The sequence below is a fragment of the Bradysia coprophila genome, unplaced genomic scaffold (assembly GCF_014529535.1).
Source record: "Bradysia coprophila strain Holo2 unplaced genomic scaffold, BU_Bcop_v1 contig_732, whole genome shotgun sequence".
Lineage (NCBI taxonomy): Eukaryota > Metazoa > Arthropoda > Insecta > Diptera > Sciaridae > Bradysia > Bradysia coprophila.
In genome coordinates this window covers 6,489,384-6,514,165 of record NW_023503972.1, presented here as the reverse complement: position 1 = coordinate 6,514,165, position 24,782 = coordinate 6,489,384, and the positions used below count along the sequence as shown (strand labels likewise).

General features: G+C 36.7%; 2 protein-coding genes across 8 annotated transcripts; one reads left to right on the top strand and one right to left on the bottom strand.

Annotated features, from left to right (window-relative positions):
- Positions 1-1,723: 1,723 nt before the first annotated feature.
- LOC119084415 (kinesin-like protein KIF3A) lies at positions 1,724-24,223 on the bottom strand. Its single transcript, XM_037194383.1, has 9 exons — positions 24,086-24,223; positions 23,793-24,017; positions 4,227-4,432; positions 3,965-4,155; positions 3,764-3,903; positions 3,512-3,709; positions 3,083-3,415; positions 2,937-3,016; positions 1,724-2,879 (listed from the first exon to the last, which is right to left on the bottom strand). The coding sequence occupies exons 1-9, from the start codon at positions 24,089-24,091 to the stop codon at positions 2,189-2,191; spliced, it is 2,070 nt and encodes a 689-aa protein (XP_037050278.1). The 5' UTR covers positions 24,092-24,223; the 3' UTR covers positions 1,724-2,188.
- LOC119084418 lies at positions 8,057-21,139 on the top strand. Of its 7 annotated transcripts, none has more exons than XM_037194386.1 (7): positions 8,057-8,186; positions 14,914-15,037; positions 15,652-15,773; positions 18,197-18,357; positions 18,419-18,547; positions 18,653-18,703; positions 20,393-21,139. In XM_037194386.1, the coding sequence occupies exons 2-7, from the start codon at positions 15,028-15,030 to the stop codon at positions 20,502-20,504; spliced, it is 585 nt and encodes a 194-aa protein (XP_037050281.1). In that variant the 5' UTR covers positions 8,057-8,186; positions 14,914-15,027; the 3' UTR covers positions 20,505-21,139. The 7 variants fall into 7 exon arrangements, with proteins under 7 accessions (XP_037050281.1, XP_037050282.1, XP_037050280.1 ...); XM_037194385.1 differs by lacking the exon at positions 8,057-8,186 and adding an exon at positions 10,256-10,558; XM_037194387.1 differs by lacking the exon at positions 14,914-15,037 and having other exon boundaries at positions 8,076-8,186.
- Positions 24,224-24,782: the final 559 nt, after the last annotated feature.

Below are 24,782 nucleotides of genomic sequence, written 5' to 3'. Positions count from 1 at the left end.
TCGCGTATCTATCGCTATTTCTTCTGGTGAAAAAATCAATAAAAATTATGATTCGTTAAGAAAAATTGCGGAAGGGAGAAGAAACGATAAATATTCAGCCGAACTAAAAACGTCACATTCTCTCACCAACGGTTTTTCCCACGTTAAATTTGCATTTTTTGTCCCAGTTTTGTCAATTTTTGTTCGGAATGTGACTTTTTGGTGCTTCTGAATATTAATAGTATGTCAGTCAGGGCCTATTTTAAGGAATTTAATTTCCAAAAATTTCACAAAAATTCTGAAATTTTCCAGATTTTGTTTTCTGTTAGATCTCATTCCGAAGTAATCAGTTAAGCTCAAAGACATGAAAAACAACTAAAAAGGCAGTAAAAACAACATTTACGATGCAATCTGTTGGGTTTCTAGATGAAATGACGAGATCGAAAAATTTGAGAATTTTTGGAAATTTAATTTCCTTAAAATAGGCCCTGATTGTCAGTAGGACCAAAAGAGTGTAATTTTGACCACGTTCGTAAATACTTCAAGTATAGAGCGTATCGGACCACCTGGACTGGATCAATTCACATTTTTGGTCCCAGTGACTTAAAACAATGTTTTACTACTTGGTGACTTTTGGGATCGAATGACACGTTTTACATAAGACAAATGTACTAAAACCATCTACAAAATAAAGACTTTCGAACAAAAAAAAATCTACAAAATGTAATGTTAAGTAAAAGCGTTTCGTTCGATCCCAAAAATCGGAAAAATATGACACTGAAATCGATAGATAAAATCGCTGATGATGTTTGCTTAGCCGGAGAAAACGGTCGGTTCAATGAAGTGCGATTTCAAACAGTTTTATTCGGTGTAGGGTGCAGCCCTTTTATATGTTGATTCTATTGTATGGTATTTTGAACAAATGAAAGCGATTTTCTTGGCATTTCTTCACACTTTCGTAATTTTTTTTAACGATTCATCTATAGTCAGAGGCAGTGAAATTTCAGTCTGAATTTGATTCAGTCGTTTTTCAGCTGATCCACACATACAATCTAAACTGTTTATACGGTTGAAGCTGCTAAATTCACGCGCGAGGTAGTGGCAAAACCGTATAAGCAGTTTTGTTTGTATGTGTGGATCAGCTGAAAAACAGCTGAGGCAAATTCATTCTTAAATTTCACTGTATTTTTGTTGACTTTTTGAACAGAGAAAAACGACTAAGAAAATCTGCCAAAGTGTATATAAGATGCGTCTATAGTCAAGTATGCAACCAGTCGGTGAAATGAAATTCACACGAGCTGAAAATTTTGACAGATTTTGTGTCAAAATTTCGTTTCACTGGCTTAATGTATTCTTGGCTTATTAAAGAATTTTAAAAGGCTCCCATTCCATCGGAGCAACTTTTTACCATCGGAGAAACAACCCGGTCAAATTCACCACAGTTATAGTTCTATCGTCTTTTTTCTTACTTCTATCATTTATATCGTTATTCGTAATTCGTTATGGAGAAATGAGAGAATTTGGAGAAATGAGAGAATTTGGAGAAATAAGAGATTTAGAAAAGACGATATAGTTGAATTTTTGTGACAGTATGAACTCATTTTAGGAGCTTAACTAGTTTTAGAAGGACTTTAGGAGGATGTGGTTCATTTTTCTCTTTTTAGGATAAGTGGGAACTCTGGAATGATAGAAGTCCAGGGCGCTGAAGAGCCTAACCCGGCCCGGTGTGTAAAAATTCGTTTCGTTTAAAATTTTGGTAAATTTTTATTTAGCAGAAAGACTAGATCCGTTGCATGTTTTCTTTAAAATTTGATTAGTTTTGTGTGTTACATTTCCCATATATATTATGTGAGAGAAATTTGTTTTTAGTTTAAGATTTTAGTTTCTTCACCATGAAAACTATCACTAGAACAACAATAATAATTTACGACTAACGAAAAGAATTCATAAATAATGGAATTGCACAATGTGCAAAATCACAAACAAAAGAATTGATGGAAATGAAAGAACAAAAAAAAAAGATTTTTCTCTAATGAAATTAACTTAAAATTCAACGAGAATTTTGGGTACAATATCTTCGTATCCAATGATGGGGCACATCATCATCATTATACAAATCAAGAGAAGAATTTAATTTCCCACAAAGATTTTCCAATTAAAATTACGTTCCACTCATGATTCTCCGGAGCCAAGAGTACCATCATCTTCACTAATACATTGACGGTTTGTAAATGCGTGCCGTTGTTGGACGTGGCACACCGGATGTTCGCGGTCGAGCCGAATCAATTCGTCGAACCGGTTCGTCGACACTGTTATTCGAATAGCTCAAGTACACGTGCGACAAATCAATGAAATCATTGTCCTTAGCCACCACTTTTTCGTCGGGTATACTCTTCCGCATATTGTTGCCCGTGTATGCCACACATTTCAATTGCCATTCGCCAATGTCCTCGTTCCAATGGGTGAACCGTTCGATCATGTTCTGGTACTCTTTCGGTATGTACGAATTCATGACCAGTTCGCAGAGAGCTAGTTCTCGGGACAGCGAACGGATGGATTCGTAGATGCCTTCCTTTTCGCGTTGCTGTTCCTGTTGCTGATCGGCCAATTCGGATTTTACGCTCATTAGCATTTGCATGACGCGCTGCAATTTCTTTGTCTTGCCGATGCATTCCTCTTGCAACGATGAATATCGCTCCTCGATGTCGATGCGTTCGGCCTCTTTTCGTTGCAATGACTCCTTCAGTTCGCGTTCGTTTTTCGCCCGCACTTCCAGTTCGGCAATGGAATTTTCGAGAAGTTTCTCTTGGGTTTGGGCTTTTTCTAGAAGATTTTCACCGCCGACGAGGATCTTATTCTCCAATGACTGCAATTTCTGCATCAGCTGCTCCTGTTCAGATCTAAAAATGAGAAATTTAATTTCTAGTTTTTCGTGGCAGACGTTTCAAGTCAATTACTTGGCCAAATTCAATTCTTGCTCATTTTCCAATGCCTTTTTCTCAAGCATTTCCTTTTCAGCGTCCGTTTTTTCGGTTTCCTAACAAACGAAACGATTGATTACTTACAGCGAACATATACCTCCCAAACCCATCAAATCACTCACCTCCGCATCATTTTTAACCTTCGACTTTCTGCGTTTCATTTTCTTCAAACCATCGCCATTCACTAGACTCTTCTCTTTCGTAATCATTTCATCTTCGTCTTCTTCATCTTCAACATCATCGTCCTCATCTTCGTCACCCGAGCCCACTTCAAATGCCCCTTCTTCCAGCTGTTTCTTAAGCTCAGCGATCTCCTCCTGAAAGTGACGTAACAGCGCATCTTTGGGCTCTTCGTTGACATGGGCGCGATTCTGAATACTTTTGGCACGACCAGCATATCGGAGAGTTGAAATCGTTTCCACATAATTCGAATCGGCTGGGCTGATGCTGGCACACTGTTTTATGAGTAATTGGGTGAATGATAATCCCGAGCACAGTAGGAACATAAAGTTAATCTGAATGACATCCTGGGTCGCTAATGCTGTACTTACCATAACAGTCTTGGAATTTCCACCCAGCGAATCTTGCAAGAGTCGCGTTAGTTTCGAATTCCGGTACGGAATATGAGTGCTTTTACCATCAACAAGTGCACTGATAACATTACCGAGTACTGAGAGTGACAAATTGATTTTAGTCGCTTCCTTCAAGCGAATGCCGGTTGCCTGAGTTTTGCTTTGTCGTTCGGATCCCTGTCAAAGTTACAATCTGATTTCTATTCTAATAAAGGGGAGCCATTTCCTTACCGCTAGATCAACCAATTGAAGTTTTCCCATTTTGACGTGCTCAGCACCTTTGTCATCCATTTCGCTTGATTCAACGGTTATGGAGAAGATAGCATGAGATCGAGAGGATTCAACGTTCATTTTGGTTGCACCAACGACACCTAATTCCGGGGGAAGTAAATTTTAAATTGATCAACTGGAAGGACGACCGACTATACTAACGGTTCTTGTTGCCCAGTTTCATAATGTTATCTAAATCGTCTGCGTTGTGGACCACATATCCACTCAAGTCTTTAACATAAACGCCAATGTCAGCCCGTTCTTTGACTTCAAGACTTTTGTGCAATTCTTTCCCGAGCAAATCGCGGACTTCTTCATTGTAAATCTCCATGTAGCTCACTCGCACCAAAAACCTTAATAAAATGAAGTCAGAGAGTAGTCAAAATCACAACAACAACAAACACTCTCGCGTCCAGCCACTAACTTTTGATTATCCTTCGCTTTAGCAATGTGACCGAATATGTGGGCGAACGTATTCGGAATGATTCCCTTCGTTTGAGGTGATTCAGCGTTCCCGGACATTGTGTACGTTTTTCCCGTGCCAGTTTGTCCATATGCCAGTATAGTACCATTGTATCCTTCCAACACTTTGTCCACAATCGGTCTTGCCGTATCAATGTACAGGTCGATCTGAAAAGAAAAGATGTTCAGAGTTAAGTCATTGATTGCGATGGCTTCGGCAGGTTTATCATCAACAAATGAAAATTCAATTGAGTCAACTCGGCTTGATGGCAATTTAATTCGATCAGATGAGTGGAAAATTTAATAAAGACAAAATAAAACCGTCGTCCAGAGAGGATTAACAGTCATCTATTTCCTCAATCAATTAGTTAATTGATCGCCTACAACAACATATAATAACAATTCGCTGAATGTAATGTCTGGCTCTTTGCTCGTCTAATTAAATGTTTCATTTCAGTCTCGTTATGTTATACAGTAAGTTAAATGAAATTATAAGCAGTGAGTCAATTAATTGACCCTAGATGTTCCGTAAATGGGCAAATTATCGTCAAGTATTATACACAGCGACAGTATCTTCTTCAGAGTTGAATTATGTCATCAAATAGATTAGCAACAAATATTGAGTGCGTCTTCTGCCGTATCAGAATGAAAAATTTGGTGGGTCATATGAACCACAAAAGTAATCGTCATTTATATGACCGTAGAGCATGGTTGGTTCTGGACAATTTATCGTCGCCATTTCATTTATCCTATCAAAAGTTCACAGCTAACTATTCTTATGAACTGGCCAAGGAAAATTTATTTTACCGGCTTTCAACGATTCCCTTCTGAGAAGTGACTAACAAAATCCTTTTCTGGTCCAGCCATTTTTCTCTTGGTTCGTCTGATATCTCAAAATTCTGAGCAACCAATACTCTCTCTAGCAAGCAAACTCTCAGCTCTCTGTGTCAAATTCACACCTTATTTCTTTGAATTCTACATTCTGACCATTTTGACTGACAACGCTGTAATTTACATGTAAATTCATAAGGCTACTTACTTGACACTTTCACAACCTTGAAAAAAGTGGTTTGATTGCTAACTCACGGTGGGGCTGAACGAACTTTAAATAAACATGTCGACTTCCATCTCGGTTCTTTTCATAGCTGTGTTAGGGGAGGCGTGTACTATCCAACGGCACATGTTGCAGGCGCAACCTCTGAGCCGTTTCTGAGAACTAGGAATATCGTCGCCTGGCTCCGCGGAAGTTGCTGGACCAGTGTTTGAAACTGGAATCGGTAGAGGGACAAATTCTAAGAACCACCATGTAAAAATTATTGCTCTCGGTCATTTGGTCGCAGAGCAATAGAAGCTGAAAGTCGAAAAATTCCACCTCTTCAAGAGGTGATGCCTCCCCGACGAAGTTCTTTATCCAGCACTTTAATAGTGTTTCTAGACAAGGTTAATGTGCTCTTTCGAATGGCAATAAAATTTTTTTGAAAGTTTTTTTTTTGGTACATTTTCAGAAAAGCCACTTTTTTGCTACCCTCGGTGAACTTTGGCTGCGTCCATACCTTGCTGGTTAAAATATTTCAACACAACATACCTTCTTTAAGTTTGCCTGAATTCCAACCTTTCCAACGATACCAAGTATGCCATATATGATTCTCAGCAAGAACTGTTTATGATAAAGAATTTGCATCGAGGTCGGGCTACTGGCAAATTTAGGGTCATTGAAAACGAAATTTCAATTTTTATGTTTGTTATGGCAAAATAAGCAGATATTATACTACGGATAACTCACATAAGTCGATAAGACATAACTCAAAGACATAAATTTGTAATATTTGTAAATTTCGTTTTCAATGACCCTAAATTTGCTGGTAGCCCGACCTCGATGCAAAATCTTTATCATAAATAGTTCTTGCTGAGAATTATACAGGGCATATTCGGTATCGTTGGAAAGCTTAGACTTCAGGCTAACTTTAACAAGGTATATTGTGTTCCAATAATATTCCAACCGACAAGGTATGGGAGTAGCCAAAGTTCACCGAGGGTAGCAAAAAAGTGACTTTTCTGAAAATGTACCAAAAGTGACCAATTTCAAAAAATTTTTATTGTTATTCGAAAGAGCACATTACTCTAGTCTAGAAACGCTATTAAAGTGCTGGATCGGGAACTTCGTCGAGGAGGCATCACTCCTTGAAGAGGTGGAATTTTCGACTTTCAGCTTCTATTGCTCTGCGACCAAATGACCGAGAGCAATAATTTTTACATGGTGGTTCTTAGAATTTGTCCCTCTACCGATTCCAGTTTCAAACACTGGTCCAGCAACTTCCGCGGAGCCAGGCGACGATATTCCTAGTTCTCAGAAACGGCTCAGAGGTTGCGCCTGCAACATGTGCCGTTGGATAGTACACGCCTCCCCTAACACAGCTATGAAAAGAACCGAGATGGAAGTCGACATGTTTATTTAAAGTTCGTTCAGCCCCACCGTGAACTTTCACTACCTTAGTTTGATTGCTGGAGAGAGTATTGGAGCTACTCATATCTCTTATGTCGTCTGCTGTCGATGGTGTCATTAGTGATTAGTGGAATTCCATAGTCATAGTCAAATGAATGAGAAAAGTGAAGCAATAGATTTGATGTGGTGGCCTTTTGCAAAAGGTTGAATTGAGCAATGTAGCCCACATGCCCTTATCATTGGTTAAAAGAGAAGTCACCTACACTTCGCATAGTTTCACTTAGCCATCTACACCGTTTCCTAGATGCCACTTATGTAAACAAATATTTAGAACTTCTGAATTAGAAGACAGTCTCATAGGTGAGAACATTTAAATATTCATTTTGGTGATGTACGTTTCCAATTCAATTCACGTACAACGGGGCAATGCTGACGGAATTTTCCCATTATGTAAACAATTTTTAGTCAATGGCGCTCTATACGCTCTAGCAACATTTTCTACATGGCTGTCAGGTGTGATATACAGCACCGAGTGGAATGAAAATAGTTGTAAGTAAAAATCTTAAATCATACAGTGACTAGAACTTGAACCGCGATACTTTAGAGATGCATTAAGCACTGGCACTTTGGCTCTACTACTTATACTCTATACTCTCATTGACTACTAAATTTAAAAATAAATTATCAAATTCGCTGGCTAAATTCGCTCAGGACGAAATAGCTATTTTCCGTACAAAAGGAAAAATTATTTCGCTCGCTTCGCTCACAATAATTCATCTAATCCCCTAAATTTCAATAGCCCATGTAACTGGGACCGTTAATCCGATCCTGCTCATAAGTGTACCTTAGTTTTGGGTGACTGTAGTGTCACGTTCGCTTCATAGTAGTATAAGCATAGCACTGCTTCCAGCATGGACATAAAAATAGTCGAAGACACATACAAATAGACTTGTTATCGTTGTATGAGTTAAAACATACAAACAATCCTAAGCTCCTCTTACCACTAAAGCTTTCAAATTTGACACTTATCAATTCAGTGTTCATGCTAGAACCAATTCAGTGTTCATGCTAGGAGCAATTCTGTGGTATAAGCCAAACACAATAAGTCAATGAGTCAACACTCAGTGACACTTTTTCCGTGTTGCATACTAGCCTTATGTTTTTATTAGATTTTCCTCTCACGACTTATTTATTTATCGAAAATAAAAACAATGAGTCAAAACTTAATCAGCACAAGAAAAGACAAACAGAACGTATGGATCATTTCCATTTTTTTTACATACTTTTAATTAGCTATTGTCTTTCGTACATATTATATGTTAAATGCTAATTCGTGTGGCACTTATACAACTATTAATTGCGCTTCTCAATGTTTGGTGATATCAAATACTGTATTGTCGTTTGAGACGTTGAAAAAGTAAGGTAAATTCTGTGGAAATAGGACAAAATTCTTGGAATTTCTTCGAGCTGATTCAATGAGTGAGTGTAAAAAGTGCATAACGTAACAACACTTGCTTGCTTCGAGTCAATCATAATCGCAGTTTTGCAATTGTGGACATTGTGGTTCCACTCAACGAAGTTAAACATAATAAATTTTTGGTAATTTAAGTAATTATAGGAAGTAAAAATTTCATTTTATGCAATCAGTGTACGAATTCGGTACTTACGCCGCCTGTGTACAATGCCAAATGAACCAGTTTTAATTCATCCAAAAATCAGTGCGAAAAAAATTTGTCGCACGCTAAATGAGTGAGATTTTTTTCTTAACTAGTGTTGAAATATAGCGATTTCGTCTCGCATTTCCAACGTCGTTTAGGAAAATCTCTTGTTCCTAACTTATGCCAAAAGGCTTTTTTTAGTGAATGAGTGGTTTCCAGCATTAGCCGGACCCGAAAAAGGAAAATAATAGTCGGCTTCGCCTCGAGGTGACAATGAACATCTAGTGCAATAAAATACCTTCATACGATTCTTGTTACATAAATAACTATTATGAAACTCAGCATCTTAATATGCAAAATTCGCACACTTTTGATGCCTCTGACGCATTTTGAGTCTCGGTGCAAAGGACTATTAGGATAACGATGTATATGACATATCTAGAAAGTACTTCACCATCCTTTCCGTTCGCCCCATAAAATAACGTCCGAAGATAGACTCAAATCAATAATTGTTCATTTAATCATTCAATTTGTTAGTTTACAATGTTTGGTAGATATGGTAGATATGGTAGATATGGCCAAAGAAATTTTGCTACTGAACGCACAACCTTTAATGTTAACAATCGGGCTTATCATTTTTAGGTAAAAAAAAAATTGATAAAATTATCTGAGACTCAAAAAAGCTGACCCCGAACCACCTCATACAATCAGGCAGTCGAGTTCGTCTATGAAATTCCTATTTTAAAGCGTTGCGAATTTTTAAAATATTGCAATTGTTTCGGACTGAAAACTGAAAATACGAATAAGAGGCGTAGTATCTATTGAGTCAATTACATGACTATGAATAAAAAGATGAAATGTTTTCGTGTGAATTTTGTTGAATCGACGTGAAGGCTAAGTCAACTAAAAAATGTGATTTCCTTTCATTCTGAAGAATTTTCCACGAAAAATGGTTAAATTATGAAAAAAACGTCTTTTGGCGCAAGTAAATTATTGTAGAACTAATGCTCGGAACGAGCCAGGTTAGGTTCTGGATTTCATGTGAACCTGATCTGAATCTGAAATGGGTCAACCCGAACCGGACCTGAATGTTCAAATTTTGATGTAAAAACACCGTGTTATGTGAACCAAAACTGTGAAAATGTTCAGGTTCGACGTTCGACTCAGGCGCAGGTCAAACCAGAATTTGAAAATTCAGTTTCAGGTCGGATACAGCATGAACCTGAACCCAAAATCGAAAATTCGGAATCAGGTCAGATTCGAACCATTTCAGGCTAAAATTTAAAATTGAGGTTCAGGACCTGACCTTCAGGTCAAGAACAGATGTCGTGCTAGCCTGAAAAAAAACTGGTCAACCCGAACCCGTTCCAGACCTTATTTAGAACATTTTACATATGTTTTCGCTTCCCTCGCTCAGCGACTTAACTTCGGACTAAATAGCAATTTTGTTTTTCCTTCAAATCTTGCTGCGAACGACGACTCATTCATTTGTTTATAGTATCGAGTTTGATCAAACAAGTTGTTATGTGCGTCTGTTATGCTCTCTTCTTCTCTCTATCCTCTCACCATCGACATAAACAAGTTCTTTTCTACTCAGCAAAACATAACATACAATTTGCGTGACGTCGTCATTTCATATTCTAATAATACACACACGCTATGCTCCCATACAAGTTGGGTTTTACTATACGAAGAAGAAAATATGGAAACAAAACAACAACAAAACTTGAATAACTTGCTCCGCACACAGTATACGCGACCACTATATAGCACACAAGTGTTATTCGCGATTGCTGCATTTCCCATACTAATATTACAATACAACAATCATCGATTTAAGAAAACAATTTAAAAGTTTTCAAACACTAAAACTATCAGATTCCGAGTCAGTTACAAAAACGTTCGCAAACGGTTCAAACGTGTGTACACGTTGTACTTATTTTGATATAACGTTCCAGTCGTCGCTAAACTCTGTGACTTTGTTTATTTTTGTTCTTCGATTGAAATACAGTCTCTCGAAAGCGATCGTGTGTGCGTAACGTAACCACCGTATTTACGTTTCGGAATTTTTGGTGGTTTTTCGGTTTTGTTTTTGTTATTCTTTGTGTCCATTGGCAGTGGATTTAAATCGAACACAATTCTATACCAGCAGCGGAGAGTACGAGAGTGTTTTTACTATAGTAAAATAGAAAGGTGCGAATCACCAACCGAATTTGATAAAAACGTAAATAATGAAACGTGGTTTTTTGTTTGACTATCCGTATAAAATAGAAAAAAAAGTACCCAGCGAGTGTTCTGTCCCATCATACACTCATCAATGAATCGTCATTGTAATTCATGCAAAAAACAGTTTTTTCTTGTTTTTCTTCGATTCATACAAAAACATTGAAATGCTTTTTTAATGGCGTTGATTGTATCAAATGGAGGGTATATTATGCAATCGAAAATGATGTTTCATTGAACGAAATAAAATCGAAATGATAGAACGAATAGAATTGTTGTGTGAAACACGCGATTGATTAGAATTGCATTCTAACTTGACTTTGTGTGTTATTGGTGTGTGCATAACATGCTCGTCGATTATTCATCGCAGAATCGACCAACCCACTATGCAAATAGACAACTTAGAGCGTTTGAATCTTATGCATTTCAATTATTAACTACGTTGATTAAGTTGTGAGAATTTTTTGTTTTGTTTGTTACCGTTTTCACACAACAGTCCGTGTTCAATGGAAGTTCTGATTCCGATAGCCTATTTTTCCAATGAATTTATGAACTTGAATACCGTTAGGAAAATAGGTCATCCATGACTGAAAATTCACATACCAAAATGATATGAACCTTTCTTGTGCTAAATAAGCGCTTGGTATATACACGTGTGCGTGGTGTGTCGTTCGTGTATATTTACAGCAAGATCTTTTTTTTTTGTTTGTTTCGTTCAACTCTTTTTCTGCCTTTTAAATTACAACCAAACCATTCATACAACGCAGCGTTCGAAAATGTACTCCGAATAATGTTAGTCATTCAATTTCTTGTACAATGTACACACATTTTCTATTCGGATCGAATGAACCGTTCATATATACGTTGTTACACCAACCAGTTGTGGATTAAATGTTTGAAATATTAAATGAAAATCCAATAAAAACAACAAAATAGAAACAGAAGACGAAGAAAAATAAAAAAAAATTCCGATGCGTGGCTCATTGGCTCATTTCTTATGAGAATTTAAATTTCGATCGGTAAACTGGTGCAAAGTGTAAACTGGATTGTGATCGTTATGATAATTTCTATGTTGCAAGTGAGTTTTGTCTTCTAACGAGACAAATGTACATTGCAAGCAATTCATAACGTGTATAGTATGGACGGTCTGAATATAATTATGTTTCTAATATTCATGTCGTTTTAGGCGCGCTAACGTTGTCGTTGTCTGTTTTCAGTACGCGTTCGGTTCGTAGGGCGTGGACGGCTGGTGGGATTAATGTATGTTGTGTATAGCCGAGATTATAACGTATTTTATGAGTGTCTGTGTTGGTTGCTAATGTAAGATGGCATGTTTTTCTCTCTTCTGATTAAGGTCAATTTGTTAACATGATTTCGGGATTTAATTGAAAATTATGGTTGTGTCTCGTCATAATGTGAGCATACAAAATGTGTGGTATAATGGGGAAAGGCGCTATGTCGTGTGACATATGACACAAAGGTGTCACGTTATCCCATTTTGGGGAAAACATTAATTAGAAAGTTGTGAGGAAAAGTGGCACAGTTGGTCAAAAAGACGGATTTTTTCCCTGGTCATGTAATTAACGCGACGATCCCATTGCTCTAATAAATAATTAAAATGACCAAGGCAGTACCAGGGTTCTTAACATGTAAAAGAAAATGTCTAACACTGAACCGCTATAACACCTAATTGGCGTAACCATTCTATTTCTCAAATTATCCACCAATATCACCAGTCAGTGTGAGACAAATAAACTGATAAAAACTTACAAACTGGTTTTCTATTTACGAAAAGAAACGTTAAAGAGACGTTGAAAATGGGCAAGTCATTCGATATCTTCATCACTTAAGTTTGAATTCTGTTGTTCGAAAGTTTCTTATCGAAATTGATGCGTTTTTCTGTGCGCTTTTTTCTAAATAATTTCTATTTCTGAGATAACATCCCAACAAAAGCGAAGCTGTGAGCCATTGTTCGTCGGTTGATTGGTTTTCCTATCACAACAAAACTTTCACTGGTAAAGTGCATGCGTTTCTCTTGTGTGAAGACGTGAGGTACTTTGAAATTGCATTTCGTTGACCATATTTACAATGAAAAGTCGGTGAATCGATTGTATTGCAACTTCAACTTGTGAACAGTGCCATAAATTGTTAAGAAAATCATTTCGGTAATCAACTGGAACAACAATATCGGAATGAGGGATGGGTTCATCAAAATATTTGAAATTTAGCGAACGTTCTTTGTGTACAGTGAGAAACATTCTAAAATTCTTGAATTATCTTTTTTCAATATTTTTGAGGTTCACAGTGTTTAAAGAGTCAACTGTCAGTGTTTGTCAGTTAGATTGGCTGGTTGTAGATAGTTAGCGAGGGGTGACGCACTCGGGATTAAATGGATTTAAATCCATTTAATCCCATGTATTTCTTGGATTAAATGTATTAAATGGATTAAATTTGAAGAAGTGCGTGACCCCTCGATAGTTAGTCACTGTATGGCTCATAGCATCACATCTAAATGAAACTTTATTTCTCGTAAGACTAACCACACTTGTATGTGACAAATGATTGATATCCCTTCAATATCATCATCACGTTGAGCTATTTTACGTGATAAATATTTGCTTCAATACCAAACTGGCAAACTCATTAATATGCTTGAATCTTTGAAGCACTTTTAATCTGCGCAATAAGAATCCACTTACGTTATTGCAAATTGTAAAATTTATTTAATCGAATTAATGAGAGAATAAATCATTGAAATTCTTCATAAGACAAAGTGTTTGTTGTAGATTTTTCAAGCAATTCACAAACAATGAGTCTGTAACAATCAATTCCAACGAAGTAACTATAAAATTCCAAGAACGTTAAGCAACGTTTGTGTGTCGTTTGAATTGTTTACACCGGCAAGAATAGAAAGCTAAAAAATAACAAAGGTCGGCCGTGCGTCGAGTATCGAACAATCTATTTCTAGATCAATTTTCATTAAAGAAAATTTTGAATTTTCTTCAATGAATATTTTCGTCAACAAGTCAAGTCAAGCCAAGCCGTCTATAAAATTGTGAAAATGAATTAGGGATATGAATCGAATCGAATGTCAGCGGCAAAGCAATTTGTATCAACGAACACAATATATTCCATCGATTGGTTCAACTCTTTATAATTAACACGCTCTGTACACAATAGCGGTTGAATTGAAATATAAGTCGATATATTACAACTCGTTCAGAGGATTTTCAATTTTCAGTTCATGAACGACTGACATGTCTTTGAAAGTTCTTCCATTTTTTGGCGCCTCTTTTTTAAACGTACTGTGATTTCGTTGGCATTATTAAATCTGTGGTGATGACCAAATCATCTGACCATTTATTCTATCATTTCCTCTAATTAGTAGCACATCAATCGGTGTATCTTAGAGTCTATAAATCAAACGTCATCCAGCCTAACTTTCTAGAATTTGGCTGGGAAAATGATAAACTTTTCTAGCCTCCACTGAATAAGTCTTTATATCGAGCCAATCAGCTCTTGTGGTGTGACACCTGAGACTGGTGTACATAGAGATTTTCCACTGTACACCTATCTGAGGTTTCGCACCTTCGGGTGCTTCAAGATGAGGATCTATCATCATTAGATGACAAATGCCTTGTACGACTTCTTATCAAAAACAGTTAAATTTCCTTGATATAAGTAGGGAGTAAGGAACAAAGAATGGTTGGTCTGGGTTTCTCCTTCCCAAAACTCTAATCTATCTATCTTCCTAGTTGTTAGTCATTCTGTGGTGAGAGTACACTTAAAGTTGAATAGGAAATGCTCAAACCTTAACGATTCTCAACACAAATGCGTAACGGCTGGCTAGAGTAGTTCAGTCCTCGAATAAAAATGAAATTTTTTAAAAATTTCTACATTTAGGGTCGGTTCCAAGGAGCAACGGACCTTAGGAAATGAATTCGTGGAATGTGTGGATTTTCGATCTATCTAATGCGTCGCTCATGTCCCATTGTGTTTCATTTTCTAAAGACCTTCGCTGCGTTTGTGTTGACAATACATTAGCTCTGCCGATTTATGAGGAGATTCAGAAGGACTTTTCACTATAAAACATTTACCGCTCGTAACTCGTGCCATTATTGAAAACTAATATCGACAATGAAAACAACGGTTGATGATATCCTAATTACAAAATTAATCAACTCGAGTACGCCCTAGACGCCTATAACTGTTCTTATTTTTAAGAACTCCGAATATAGCTTATCGGATGCATGAAACATTCAACTGAACAAGTGTTCTCGAAGAGTTCAGCCAATAATGCACATCAATTTAAATATTATTTGCAGAAAGACAGTCATCCATCATTTAACAACAAACTATAAACCGTACACGAAGCGACAGATCGTTAATTCAATTCTAAATTCGAAGTAGAAAAAGGCAAACGATTCAACAGTTACACAATGAACATAGGTATCTGGAAAAGAATCGACATATATTCCACCATATGTATTCATTCACATTGATATGCTAATTAATCACACAATTTTAATGTTACAATTCTAACAACGAATGTCCAAGCAATCACCCATATTTCAATGATGGTGTGTGTGTGACGCATCCATTAATGGTATATTAACAGAGCAACAATTGTTTGGAATAAAAATCAATTTTTGTTAAATCACGCATTGAATGAAAACGTTTTTTTTTTGACTAATTTTTCTGTCGATTTAATTGGTAGATGTATTGTTGCCGCCTTTACGTGCATTAAATTAATTGTTTGTCATTGACCGATGCAACCGAATGAAAAGAACCATTGTGCAGGCGTTTGTGCATTGAATTGATTAACAGTCAGGGAACTAATTCACACCAATAAAGTACTTGCTGGTCTGTGAACTGATCACATTTCATTAAAAATTTAATTTACGAAAAACAAAAAAAAATCGAAACAGAAATGTTCAGTTCACATGAAACCATCACCACGCATCCAACTAATAACTCGAATGCGTTTTTCACATGCATGGCAAATTGAACCGTTTTTATCAACGACATTCATTGATATACGAAATTTCTGTTATTTCAATTAGAAATATCGCAACTGAAAATGTCTGACGATCAGGCCGATGCATCGGGAAAGTATGGAATGGATGGAAGAAGACCACAGGGTGCAGCTAAATACTGGCCAGCGATATTCAAGTCGATCGAATTGGTAAGAAAACATTTTACATTTTTAATTTCCTATTTTTTAGAGTTAAGGAACTGAATAGTCCGGGAAGAGAAGAGTCGTTCACATTGTTCACACAGTTCTATGTTTCACCTTTATTAGTTTTACCACCAGATTTATTATTTATATCTCCGTGTGTGATATTACAATACAATACTGGAAACTATATTGTTGTCCATTCAGTTGTGGTGTTGAATAGACGAGGGTGCCGTGTACGTCCATCGTATAGTATATCAAACGTAAAATGAACTTTTACGAAAAAAAATCTTGGATAGGGTCGGGGTAGCTCATAATGTTTTTTTCAAATTGAAACATGTAATGTTTCTCCGATAAACGAGCTGTGCCCGGAAAATAGCAGTGGCGGTGCGGTCTCTTTTTATGAACATTAACGGTTAGGCTATCCATACAATTCCGAGATTAGAACAGTTATAATACTTTCAATTTTGTACACCATTCAGAGTTCTGAATAGACGGAATAGACCAAAGAGATTACTCTTTCTAAATTGCTTTTAATTTATTGTTTTGGCTTGTGTGCTTACTTCACCCGCCTTTGGCTCGTTCCGCAAAGTTCGCACTTGTCAAAACAACAAACTTACAAGCAAGGACGTAATATAATATTTCATGCTAGGGTCGTATTATTAGGGTTGCTTATTACATTAATAGGGAAAACAAATTAGCTTGGAAAATCACAGCATGTAAAATCCATAACAAAACTTGGCATAAAAAGTTGAAAAATCACATTTTCATATGTTTTTTTGGATCTCGGCTTCGCCTCGGATCAACAAAATTCACCCGAAAACTGGACATTTCAAATCCCGTGATGTAAATGACTATTACCTCAAAATCAGTTCCTACCAAAATTGGTAGCAAAAACAATCTTACACTCGAATCGTTCTCAGGCTGTTTCCATTGGCATTAATTATTGTATTGCAGTATACACAGTGTACAACAACACTCTTAATCAATATCCTTTTCATTTCTTTTAATAACAAATAAGAAAACCTACGAACAAAGGCCATCGATTCGATATCACTTTTCAGCACTTCGTAGTAAGTTCATTCACACTGCGGAAAAAGTGCTTGACTTTCCGCTTTACGTTCACGTAACAAAGTAGAAAGCAAATGAATCGAATTTATTACAAACCGTGCTGTGTGGGCAGATAATATATCATTGGTTGATGCGTTGAATATTGACACTTAGTTCAACAATCATTGTTTTTAGGATGTACATTTGTACCTTCATAGACCGAATGGCGTCGTAACATAATAAAAATCGATTGAATAAGGTTGTTACGGTTTCATGAGAGAAATTACCATCTGTTTGCAATTAAGTCGAGTCAATGGCAGACTTGCTATTGCACTGCTGCTGAATTATCAGTTGAAATGCAATTTTGTTATCAATTTGTGCAAATATTGGAAACTTTCATTGTAAACCGTCGCACAATTTAATTTGGAAATTATTTAAAAAAAAAAAACATAAATCTACCGGCTCTACCGGCCTGTGAATTTATTGAAACGAATCGAAACATTTTGCCCACAGAACTGAGGCACGATGAGTGACTAGAAGATCATCAAGTGAAAATATTGTCGTCCTCTGAACAGTTAATAACATTCTAAAACCAGCCAAACTGAGATTTTGGAATATAAGAAGCACTAAAAAAATTTAAATCCCATACAGTGGCTGGGTTTAGAATGTTAATTCCTGTAGAATTTTGCTTCAAAATATTTCCAGTTATTTTTCATCTGGCAAAACGAAAACCGTTTTCGGAAAACGACGACTATCTCACACAATGTGGCTATATAAATGATAGGCAGGTGGATCTATTTTTACGAACAACGGAACTAGATGAGACTAATTAAACTTCCAATGCAAATACTCAGCAAATCGAGCATTTATAGCTCTTTATAGACCAACTTCAGTCACAACCTTTTATCAGCAATTTTTCTAAATTCTAAATGTTGAGACTTCAGAGGTCCTACTGCTTCGTAAGCTTCATAAATATACTTCAGATCAGCCAACAGCCTACTCGACTACTTTAATTTAAAAAAAAAAACCTTAACCTTCCGACAATGCGGGCATAATATAACGCAAATCATTTAGGATATTGCTGTGAGAACATATAACTAATTCAATGGAAAATTTTTGTTGAATGATTCATAACAAAAGAGCCACACAGCCTACGTGCTGTACTTGTTGAAAGCCTACGGTAATTATATTTGAAAAAAAAAAACGATAAAGCACGGCACCGTTGACCTTAACATTACAATTAATTGAAATATAATACCATCGTCCATCGTCCATGCATTAAATAAATTCGAATAGCGCGTGAAACGAACAGAAAAATCAGAAAATGTTATTTCCATCACGTAACGATATTTGAATATTAAAAAAATTCGAATTTTTAACAGCTCATTTGCATCCTATGCATTGGTCTAATCGATGAGCCTGCTACCAACTCCCGTATACGAGTATTCGTATCACAACGCACAGTTGCATTGGCCTATTCAACATTTGCCAGTTACCTGATCATATCGGCGGCTTATCTGTTCGGAAAATTGGTCAAAGATCAGTAAGTTGAATGATTGCACGGAAAGCGCAGTTCATATGGCTAATCGATAAAAAATTTTTAGCTGGCCATGGAAGACAACAGCGGCTTTATCGTTGATCGGTTTCATTTTGTATGCCGCATGTGCAGCTACCCTGTTAAAGGATTGGGTTGAGACAAAGGAACGGAATTATTGGCCACCGAATACACAGAGGTAATTTGATTCGGTCTCGATGCTTTTATTGTCTTCGATTGTAACTAAATGTTGGACTAACCGGAACATTTGCTGTGGGATTTCGTTTAATTTTTCTTCGTTTAGACATAGAAGCTGTAGATTACTTTATCCGAAAGTGCATAACAGTTCAAACATGTACGTTTTTACTAACACGTTCAATTTATTTGAATCAGTCATTTGTGAACTGTTTTTTAATCGAACGAGAAACTGAAGCTATGTGATTGTGTTTATCATAAATCGACTTTCATCAAATGAGTCATAATGTGATGTGAGTCGATTGCCCGTTAGCTTTTGCCGAGCTTTTACAAAGCTTACGCAAAGCTTATGTGAGCTTTCAGCATGTTTAAGGAACCGATGATATTTTGAATTTCATATTGGTATTCAGAAGAAGCTTAAAGCTCGTAAAGACTTCTTAAATCCTTAAAGATAATGAAAAATTGGCTCACGTTGCTTCGAATGAATGCAGTGATTATAGCCAGTCCAAATTTTCGTGTAATTCATTTTAAGTCAGCGACTTCATATTCATTGACACGGCGTCATCGTTCAGCAAAACAAATTCATTTCTATGCTGTCTAGCATTCATTTGTATTACCGATTACTTTTTGCACAGAAGAATGGGAAAGTTTGAATGATTCATTGGTCTTCGGCCGATATGTTCCGAAAGCTCTTAGACTTCTCGCATTCAAATGGAAAAATTGGGCTCCGTTTTGAGGTTGTATTTAGTCTGTTAAGATAGTCGTGATACATGATTCTCGAGGATTTCGTTCACATTTGCCAAGTTAGACTCAGCTCGGCAGAGTTGTTTATATTGGCTATAAATGATTGAGCGAATTCCGTGCAGACCGGAAGATTGTAACAGTCGATTTCCCATTGGCTACTTTTCTTTCCTCTTCGTCAATGTCTATGTGTTCCTTGTCGGCCTGTGTTTGTAGCCCGGATGTTCGTTCATATGATTGGTGCGCAATCGTTAAACAAGTCAAACAAGTGGAAGACTTACTAAAGTAACTATAGAGTGAGTGGTCTGGTCCATGGTAAATTTTGGTTTAATCAGGACCTATCTTTCGAAAATTTTAGCAACTCAGTTCACGTCACCTAATGGAAGACCATGAAAAACTCGTGATTTCCGAATCCCATTAAGGCCAGTTCATACTCGCATACATTTTTGCGATATATGCGACCATGAACTGGCCTTAAGATGCCACTATTTCTTTGTTTAAGTGTTTTCGTTGTCAAAATTCACCCTCTCCTTCCCCTTTAATTTCATTCAGTTTCGATGAATCTTCTCCCCTTCGAACCACCTTTAAGTCCTGCATCTGCATTTAAATTCTAGGAAATCTGACTTTGATTCAAGGAAAACGATTTTTTAAAGTCCTAGGCATTTTAATTCGATATTTTCAATGACATAACGCCAGCAGATTATTGTGCAACAGCGAAGGTAACATATTAATCGGACTAAATTATTTACCATTAATAATGTAATCTACACCGATTACCGATATGTTATACATGGTTTTGACCTAATCGTGTTAGGCTAATACCAAGGGTTACAATACGAATTGACAGACAACGGTTTTCGTGTTGATTAAATGTTCGAATTTGGCACGACATAATAAAATGTGACTGTCATGCCAGTTTCATTGCTCTAATTTATTAGTCAAACATTAAACATGAACTCAACGCACTGCTTTCTATGTATTCAAAACGAAAATCAAATTCTGTTCATTCTATGTGTATGTCGTACCTGTCATACCGTATTGGCAATTACCATTCGGATTAATTAACCCCATTTCACAGAATTGTTTTTTCTTTTATTGACATTTTCAGGTTGGACTTGGTCTGTGCAACAGGATTCATATGCGTCATCGGAGCGATTGTGTTTTTAATCGAATTGATTGCAGTTGCACGATCTGGTTCGCGTGGCGATTTGGGCGATTAGATTTTAAAGAGGGAATGGATCAATGTGGGAGCTGATTTAATCGAACCACACGACAAAAGACAAAGCTAATAAAAGTTCACATTTCTTAAAGATTCTTTACACCAAAATATAAAATTGTTGATTTATAATCGGAGAGCGTTAAATGTTAAGTTCAAAGTTTGTTTTTTAAGAAAGAAAATTGTTAGTTTAAGGGCCACATCATTTACAAATAACTAATCCGTCCAAATGTTATATGACAAAATTAGTTAAATATTGGAACGACATTCATTTACCAACACTAATACGGTGCAGTCGATCAATACGATGAGAATTCACTTAAAATATTCATATCAATCACATTAGCAAATTTAATTTAATTCTTTTTTTGGTTTGTTGAAACCATTTCTTCAATTAAAAATTACAAATTGGATCTGAGTCACATTCGAAACATTCCTCACCACCTACACTGTTCGTAGACCGTTCAATTATTCATTCACATTATTTTCTTCGATCATTCCTTGGATAAGTAAACACAAAACTTTTTTTTATTTCTATTTTAATGTTAAGAACGGGCCATTTTCAATCAGGCGATTTTTAATGTATAAAAATGAGAAAAGAGAAAATTTATTGAAAATAAAAATTTTAAGTACAAATAATAATCGATGAAGCGCTTTCTATAATTAGTAAACAAAGAGCAGATGAATTATCTTCAGGAAAAACTGCATCAGCAGCAGCAACAACTAAATGACCACATACGAGCCACCTTATCAGAGACCTGAGACCATAGACACAAGCCTTAGATGAAAATACGGGAAAAATGTGTTTACATTCGCGCTAATAAATTTATATGGAACCCAGGGCCGGATTGAATTTCTCCGTTAAGCCATTTTACTTCTATTTTAGGCAAGAAAAAAAATACATCAGCTACACAAACATGTCGCTGACGAAGTTCAAAAACTTTTCTTTTTCGTAGAGCCTACATCATTCCCAAGAGTTGAAGTCCACTTGAGCTAAAATCGAATAATTTTCTGTACCGATTGAAGAATTTTCAAGTTTACTATCGACTCTGAAAACATGAGTCAATTGTCATCTTGGAAATTAAACTTTGACGACTCACAAGAATGACTTCACAAACTTCTTCCAGTTTTTATTTTTTCTGCTGGGCTCCTATGAGTCGAAAAACAATAATTTCACTAACAAATGTCTCAAAACTCATGTGCTCATGTGTTCCATTATGAACCGATTTCGATTCCCACACCAGACACATGATTTTTTTCTAGTGATAATATTGCACTGGTAACGTTCTAAAGTGCCTAAAGTTCACTTAAGAGTGATATCACCAAAACTTGAACCAATTTTGGGGAAAATCAATACTAAGGTTCGGCGATCCGGGCGAGCTATAACGCGTTGGATTCGTCTTTCAATTCTAGACAATACGTATCTTTTCCTTTTTTTATTAATTGTGTACTCTTGGTGTAAATTGGTAAAATGCAGGCACATGTCATAGGGTGGGGAAAACACTTTTTTACTCGAGGTAGACGATTTTTTAAAAGTTGAAATGTTGTGCGAGTGTGCGCCTCTAAAAGACCTATCATTAGAGTATAGGCACGAGTCGGTACCACTTTACGTTCCGGAGTAAACAATGAAAGTATGGTCGATTTTTGCACAGTACTGCTGGCCTGCAACAGAACGTTTCCGTGAAACCGACTATGGAGTGTTGTAGCTAGACACACTCACTATCATCCCACGTAAACTAAACCTCAGAAAAATTGTGTTGCAGGCCAGGAAGTTGCACGAAGTAAAAAGTTGCCCAAATTTAACCAATTTTTTCATAATTTCGAGTTCAACGAACGGCGTTAAAGTCTGATTGTGATCAAAAATTATCCTAAAGTTATGCTATTTGCATTTAGTGATCATATCAAGAGTCCAGGAACGAACAATGCCACTATTCTTTGTGTATATTCAAGTGGTTTTTTCCGTATGTCTGAAAATTTCAATTACGTTCTATAAAATGAAAAAATTCTCAAAACAAGAAAATTTAGCTTCGGTGAAGATCGACTTTGGACATCTGGGGATGATGACAATTTTTTGTGGACTCGATAGCACACCCCGAACCCATATACTAATTCATTGCCCAGATACTTTCTTGTTTTAAATGTAAGTGAAGCATAAGATAGATAAATGGGCCGAATTCTGACATTTAGGAAAGGAATTTTTTTTTCATATGCGACCCGAAATACGAAGTAAAGGATAGGTTTCTTCCATCGGACGGTAAAACGAATTTTGACAAGCCGAAAACAACCGACCGTCATCGACAGAAGCAAACATAACCGCAACTTGAACCAATTTGTTCGTTAAAACTTCAAAGTGAGGTTGTGTTGGCTTCTCTGTGGATGACGATTGACATTTTGAACGGCCTTGGAAGAGACCTATTGGTTCGCAACTCGCTTTTTTTTAAACGGTAACTGTAGCAGTAACGTTGGAAACTTACTCAGAAAAATTACTTTCAAAATTAGAGCGCCAGTAGTGATCGCTAAAAACTGTCTCAGAATTCTGTTTGCTTATGAAAACCAGAACCAGGAATAAGTAACATTCAATCGTCAATTTCTCTGTGATTTCAAGGTGATGCGATACCGCTGACCTGACTTGCAGCCTTTGCTTCTAAGACAGCCTGAACTGGGAATGAGTCTGCTTTGGACAACCGATTTTAGGTAATTTCACTTGTTGCAACATGCTAAATCAACGACAGACTTGACAACGGTCTTAGTTGCTATTATCGTGTCAAAGTGAATAACGTCGCTAACACCGCCTTACTGTTAAGTAAAGAACACGTCTGACTCATTTGGATGGTCCCGAAACTTATTTGAATAGAAACAGATCCGCTGAGAGCAAGTGCTTACCTGAGCCACACGATTCAGTCTTTATTCAGACATTTACAGGGCCGACTGCGAACCCTAAGTCAGTTACAAGCATTAGTATGAGACGTACATCTGCTCTTTGTATCTGTTCTGTTCTATCTACTTCACGTTCAACACATTGTGTTGCTATGTGTGTTGCCATAAAAAATGTTTTCCTAACTACGGCGGTGACTCACAACATCCGTTGCTGTGATTATTATTATCGTTCGTTATTAAACCGGACGAAATAAACTTAAATATCGAATGTGCTCCAGGGTCATCTAACACCTAAAAACTTACGTTCAAAGCGTTTTTTCTGGTCATTTGTTTACATCATTAATGTAGCGCACCTTGACTGATATGGCAATGAAAGGTGAAAGTGAAGAGAAGAAAATTTTGTTTTACTACGCACCTGTGACGAATCTTCGCCGAAAACGTTGTCGAAATAGTAGATTTTCGGTGGCTCACCGGTACTAGCATTTGGTTTACGCACAATCACACTTCTATTCACTTTGTCCACTTTAATAACATTTTCACTGAATGCATCTTGTTCGATTTTGTCCATTGGGCGTACACGGACAACCACTCGAACATTTTCGATCTCAACATCCGTTGGATCGGCTGAATCGCTGTTTTCCTGTAAAAAACCGATTAAATGAGACAATTAACGTTTACTCCATCACCGCGTCAATCTTTGATATTTACGGGCATCTTCAGCTAGTTTGTTTTCCACCCAGACGAGTGCCAGACAAAATTTTCGATTTTTCGCAAAACAGAAAACCAAAACAAATTCGACTAACATCAAATGGTAAAACGTCAATAAATTATACGTGCGTGAAGTTGCTTACGTGTGGAGCGCGGTTGGTATAATCACTATAATCATAGTGTGGTGTGGGAAATTCAAATCAAAATTTAAAACGTTCGATGGTTTCATTGATTAAAAGCACACAGACTGTATCTCCTGTTGCAGGGACTATTTTTGGTAAAACGTTTTCTCATATTTATGTGGAAAAATTGTTGAAACACACCATTCGAGTAAAAATTTTAATCGTAATTGCAATTCACGCCGTAAGTGCTGTCGATTTAAAAAAATCTTTCTCACGCAAGTCTTTCCAACACAACGTCATTTTCATACAAAGAAGCGTTGAAATGTATTTTTCGGTTCACTTTTGGACTCGTACACTTAAAATTCATATTTTAGGCAATGAACCTTTCATGCGAGGTGAGTTTGTTTATATGAAATCCGGTTTGTTTGAACGCTGAACAGACCATATCTGGTTTATACTTTCATTGATTTTAGGCACACTTACGGCGTGAATTCACGCTGTAAGTGTGCCTAAAATTGTTGCAGGCCAAACGGAGTGAGGCTTACAAGCGAAAGTGCCTAAAATCAATCGTGCAA

Coding starts and splice junctions, on each gene's coding strand:
- LOC119084418 (XM_037194386.1), top strand. Junction 18,358..18,418: donor GGAAAATTGGTCAAAGATCA/GTAAGTTGAATG, acceptor AAAAATTTTTAG/CTGGCCATGGAAGACAACAG. Junction 18,704..20,392: donor GTGCATAACAGTTCAAACAT/GTACGTTTTTAC, acceptor TGACATTTTCAG/GTTGGACTTGGTCTGTGCAA.
- LOC119084415 (XM_037194383.1), bottom strand. Junction 4,156..4,226: donor AAAGCGAAGGATAATCAAAA/GTTAGTGGCTGG, acceptor CATTTTATTAAG/GTTTTTGGTGCGAGTGAGCT. Junction 3,416..3,511: donor GAAATTCCAAGACTGTTATG/GTAAGTACAGCA, acceptor CTCATAAAACAG/TGTGCCAGCATCAGCCCAGC.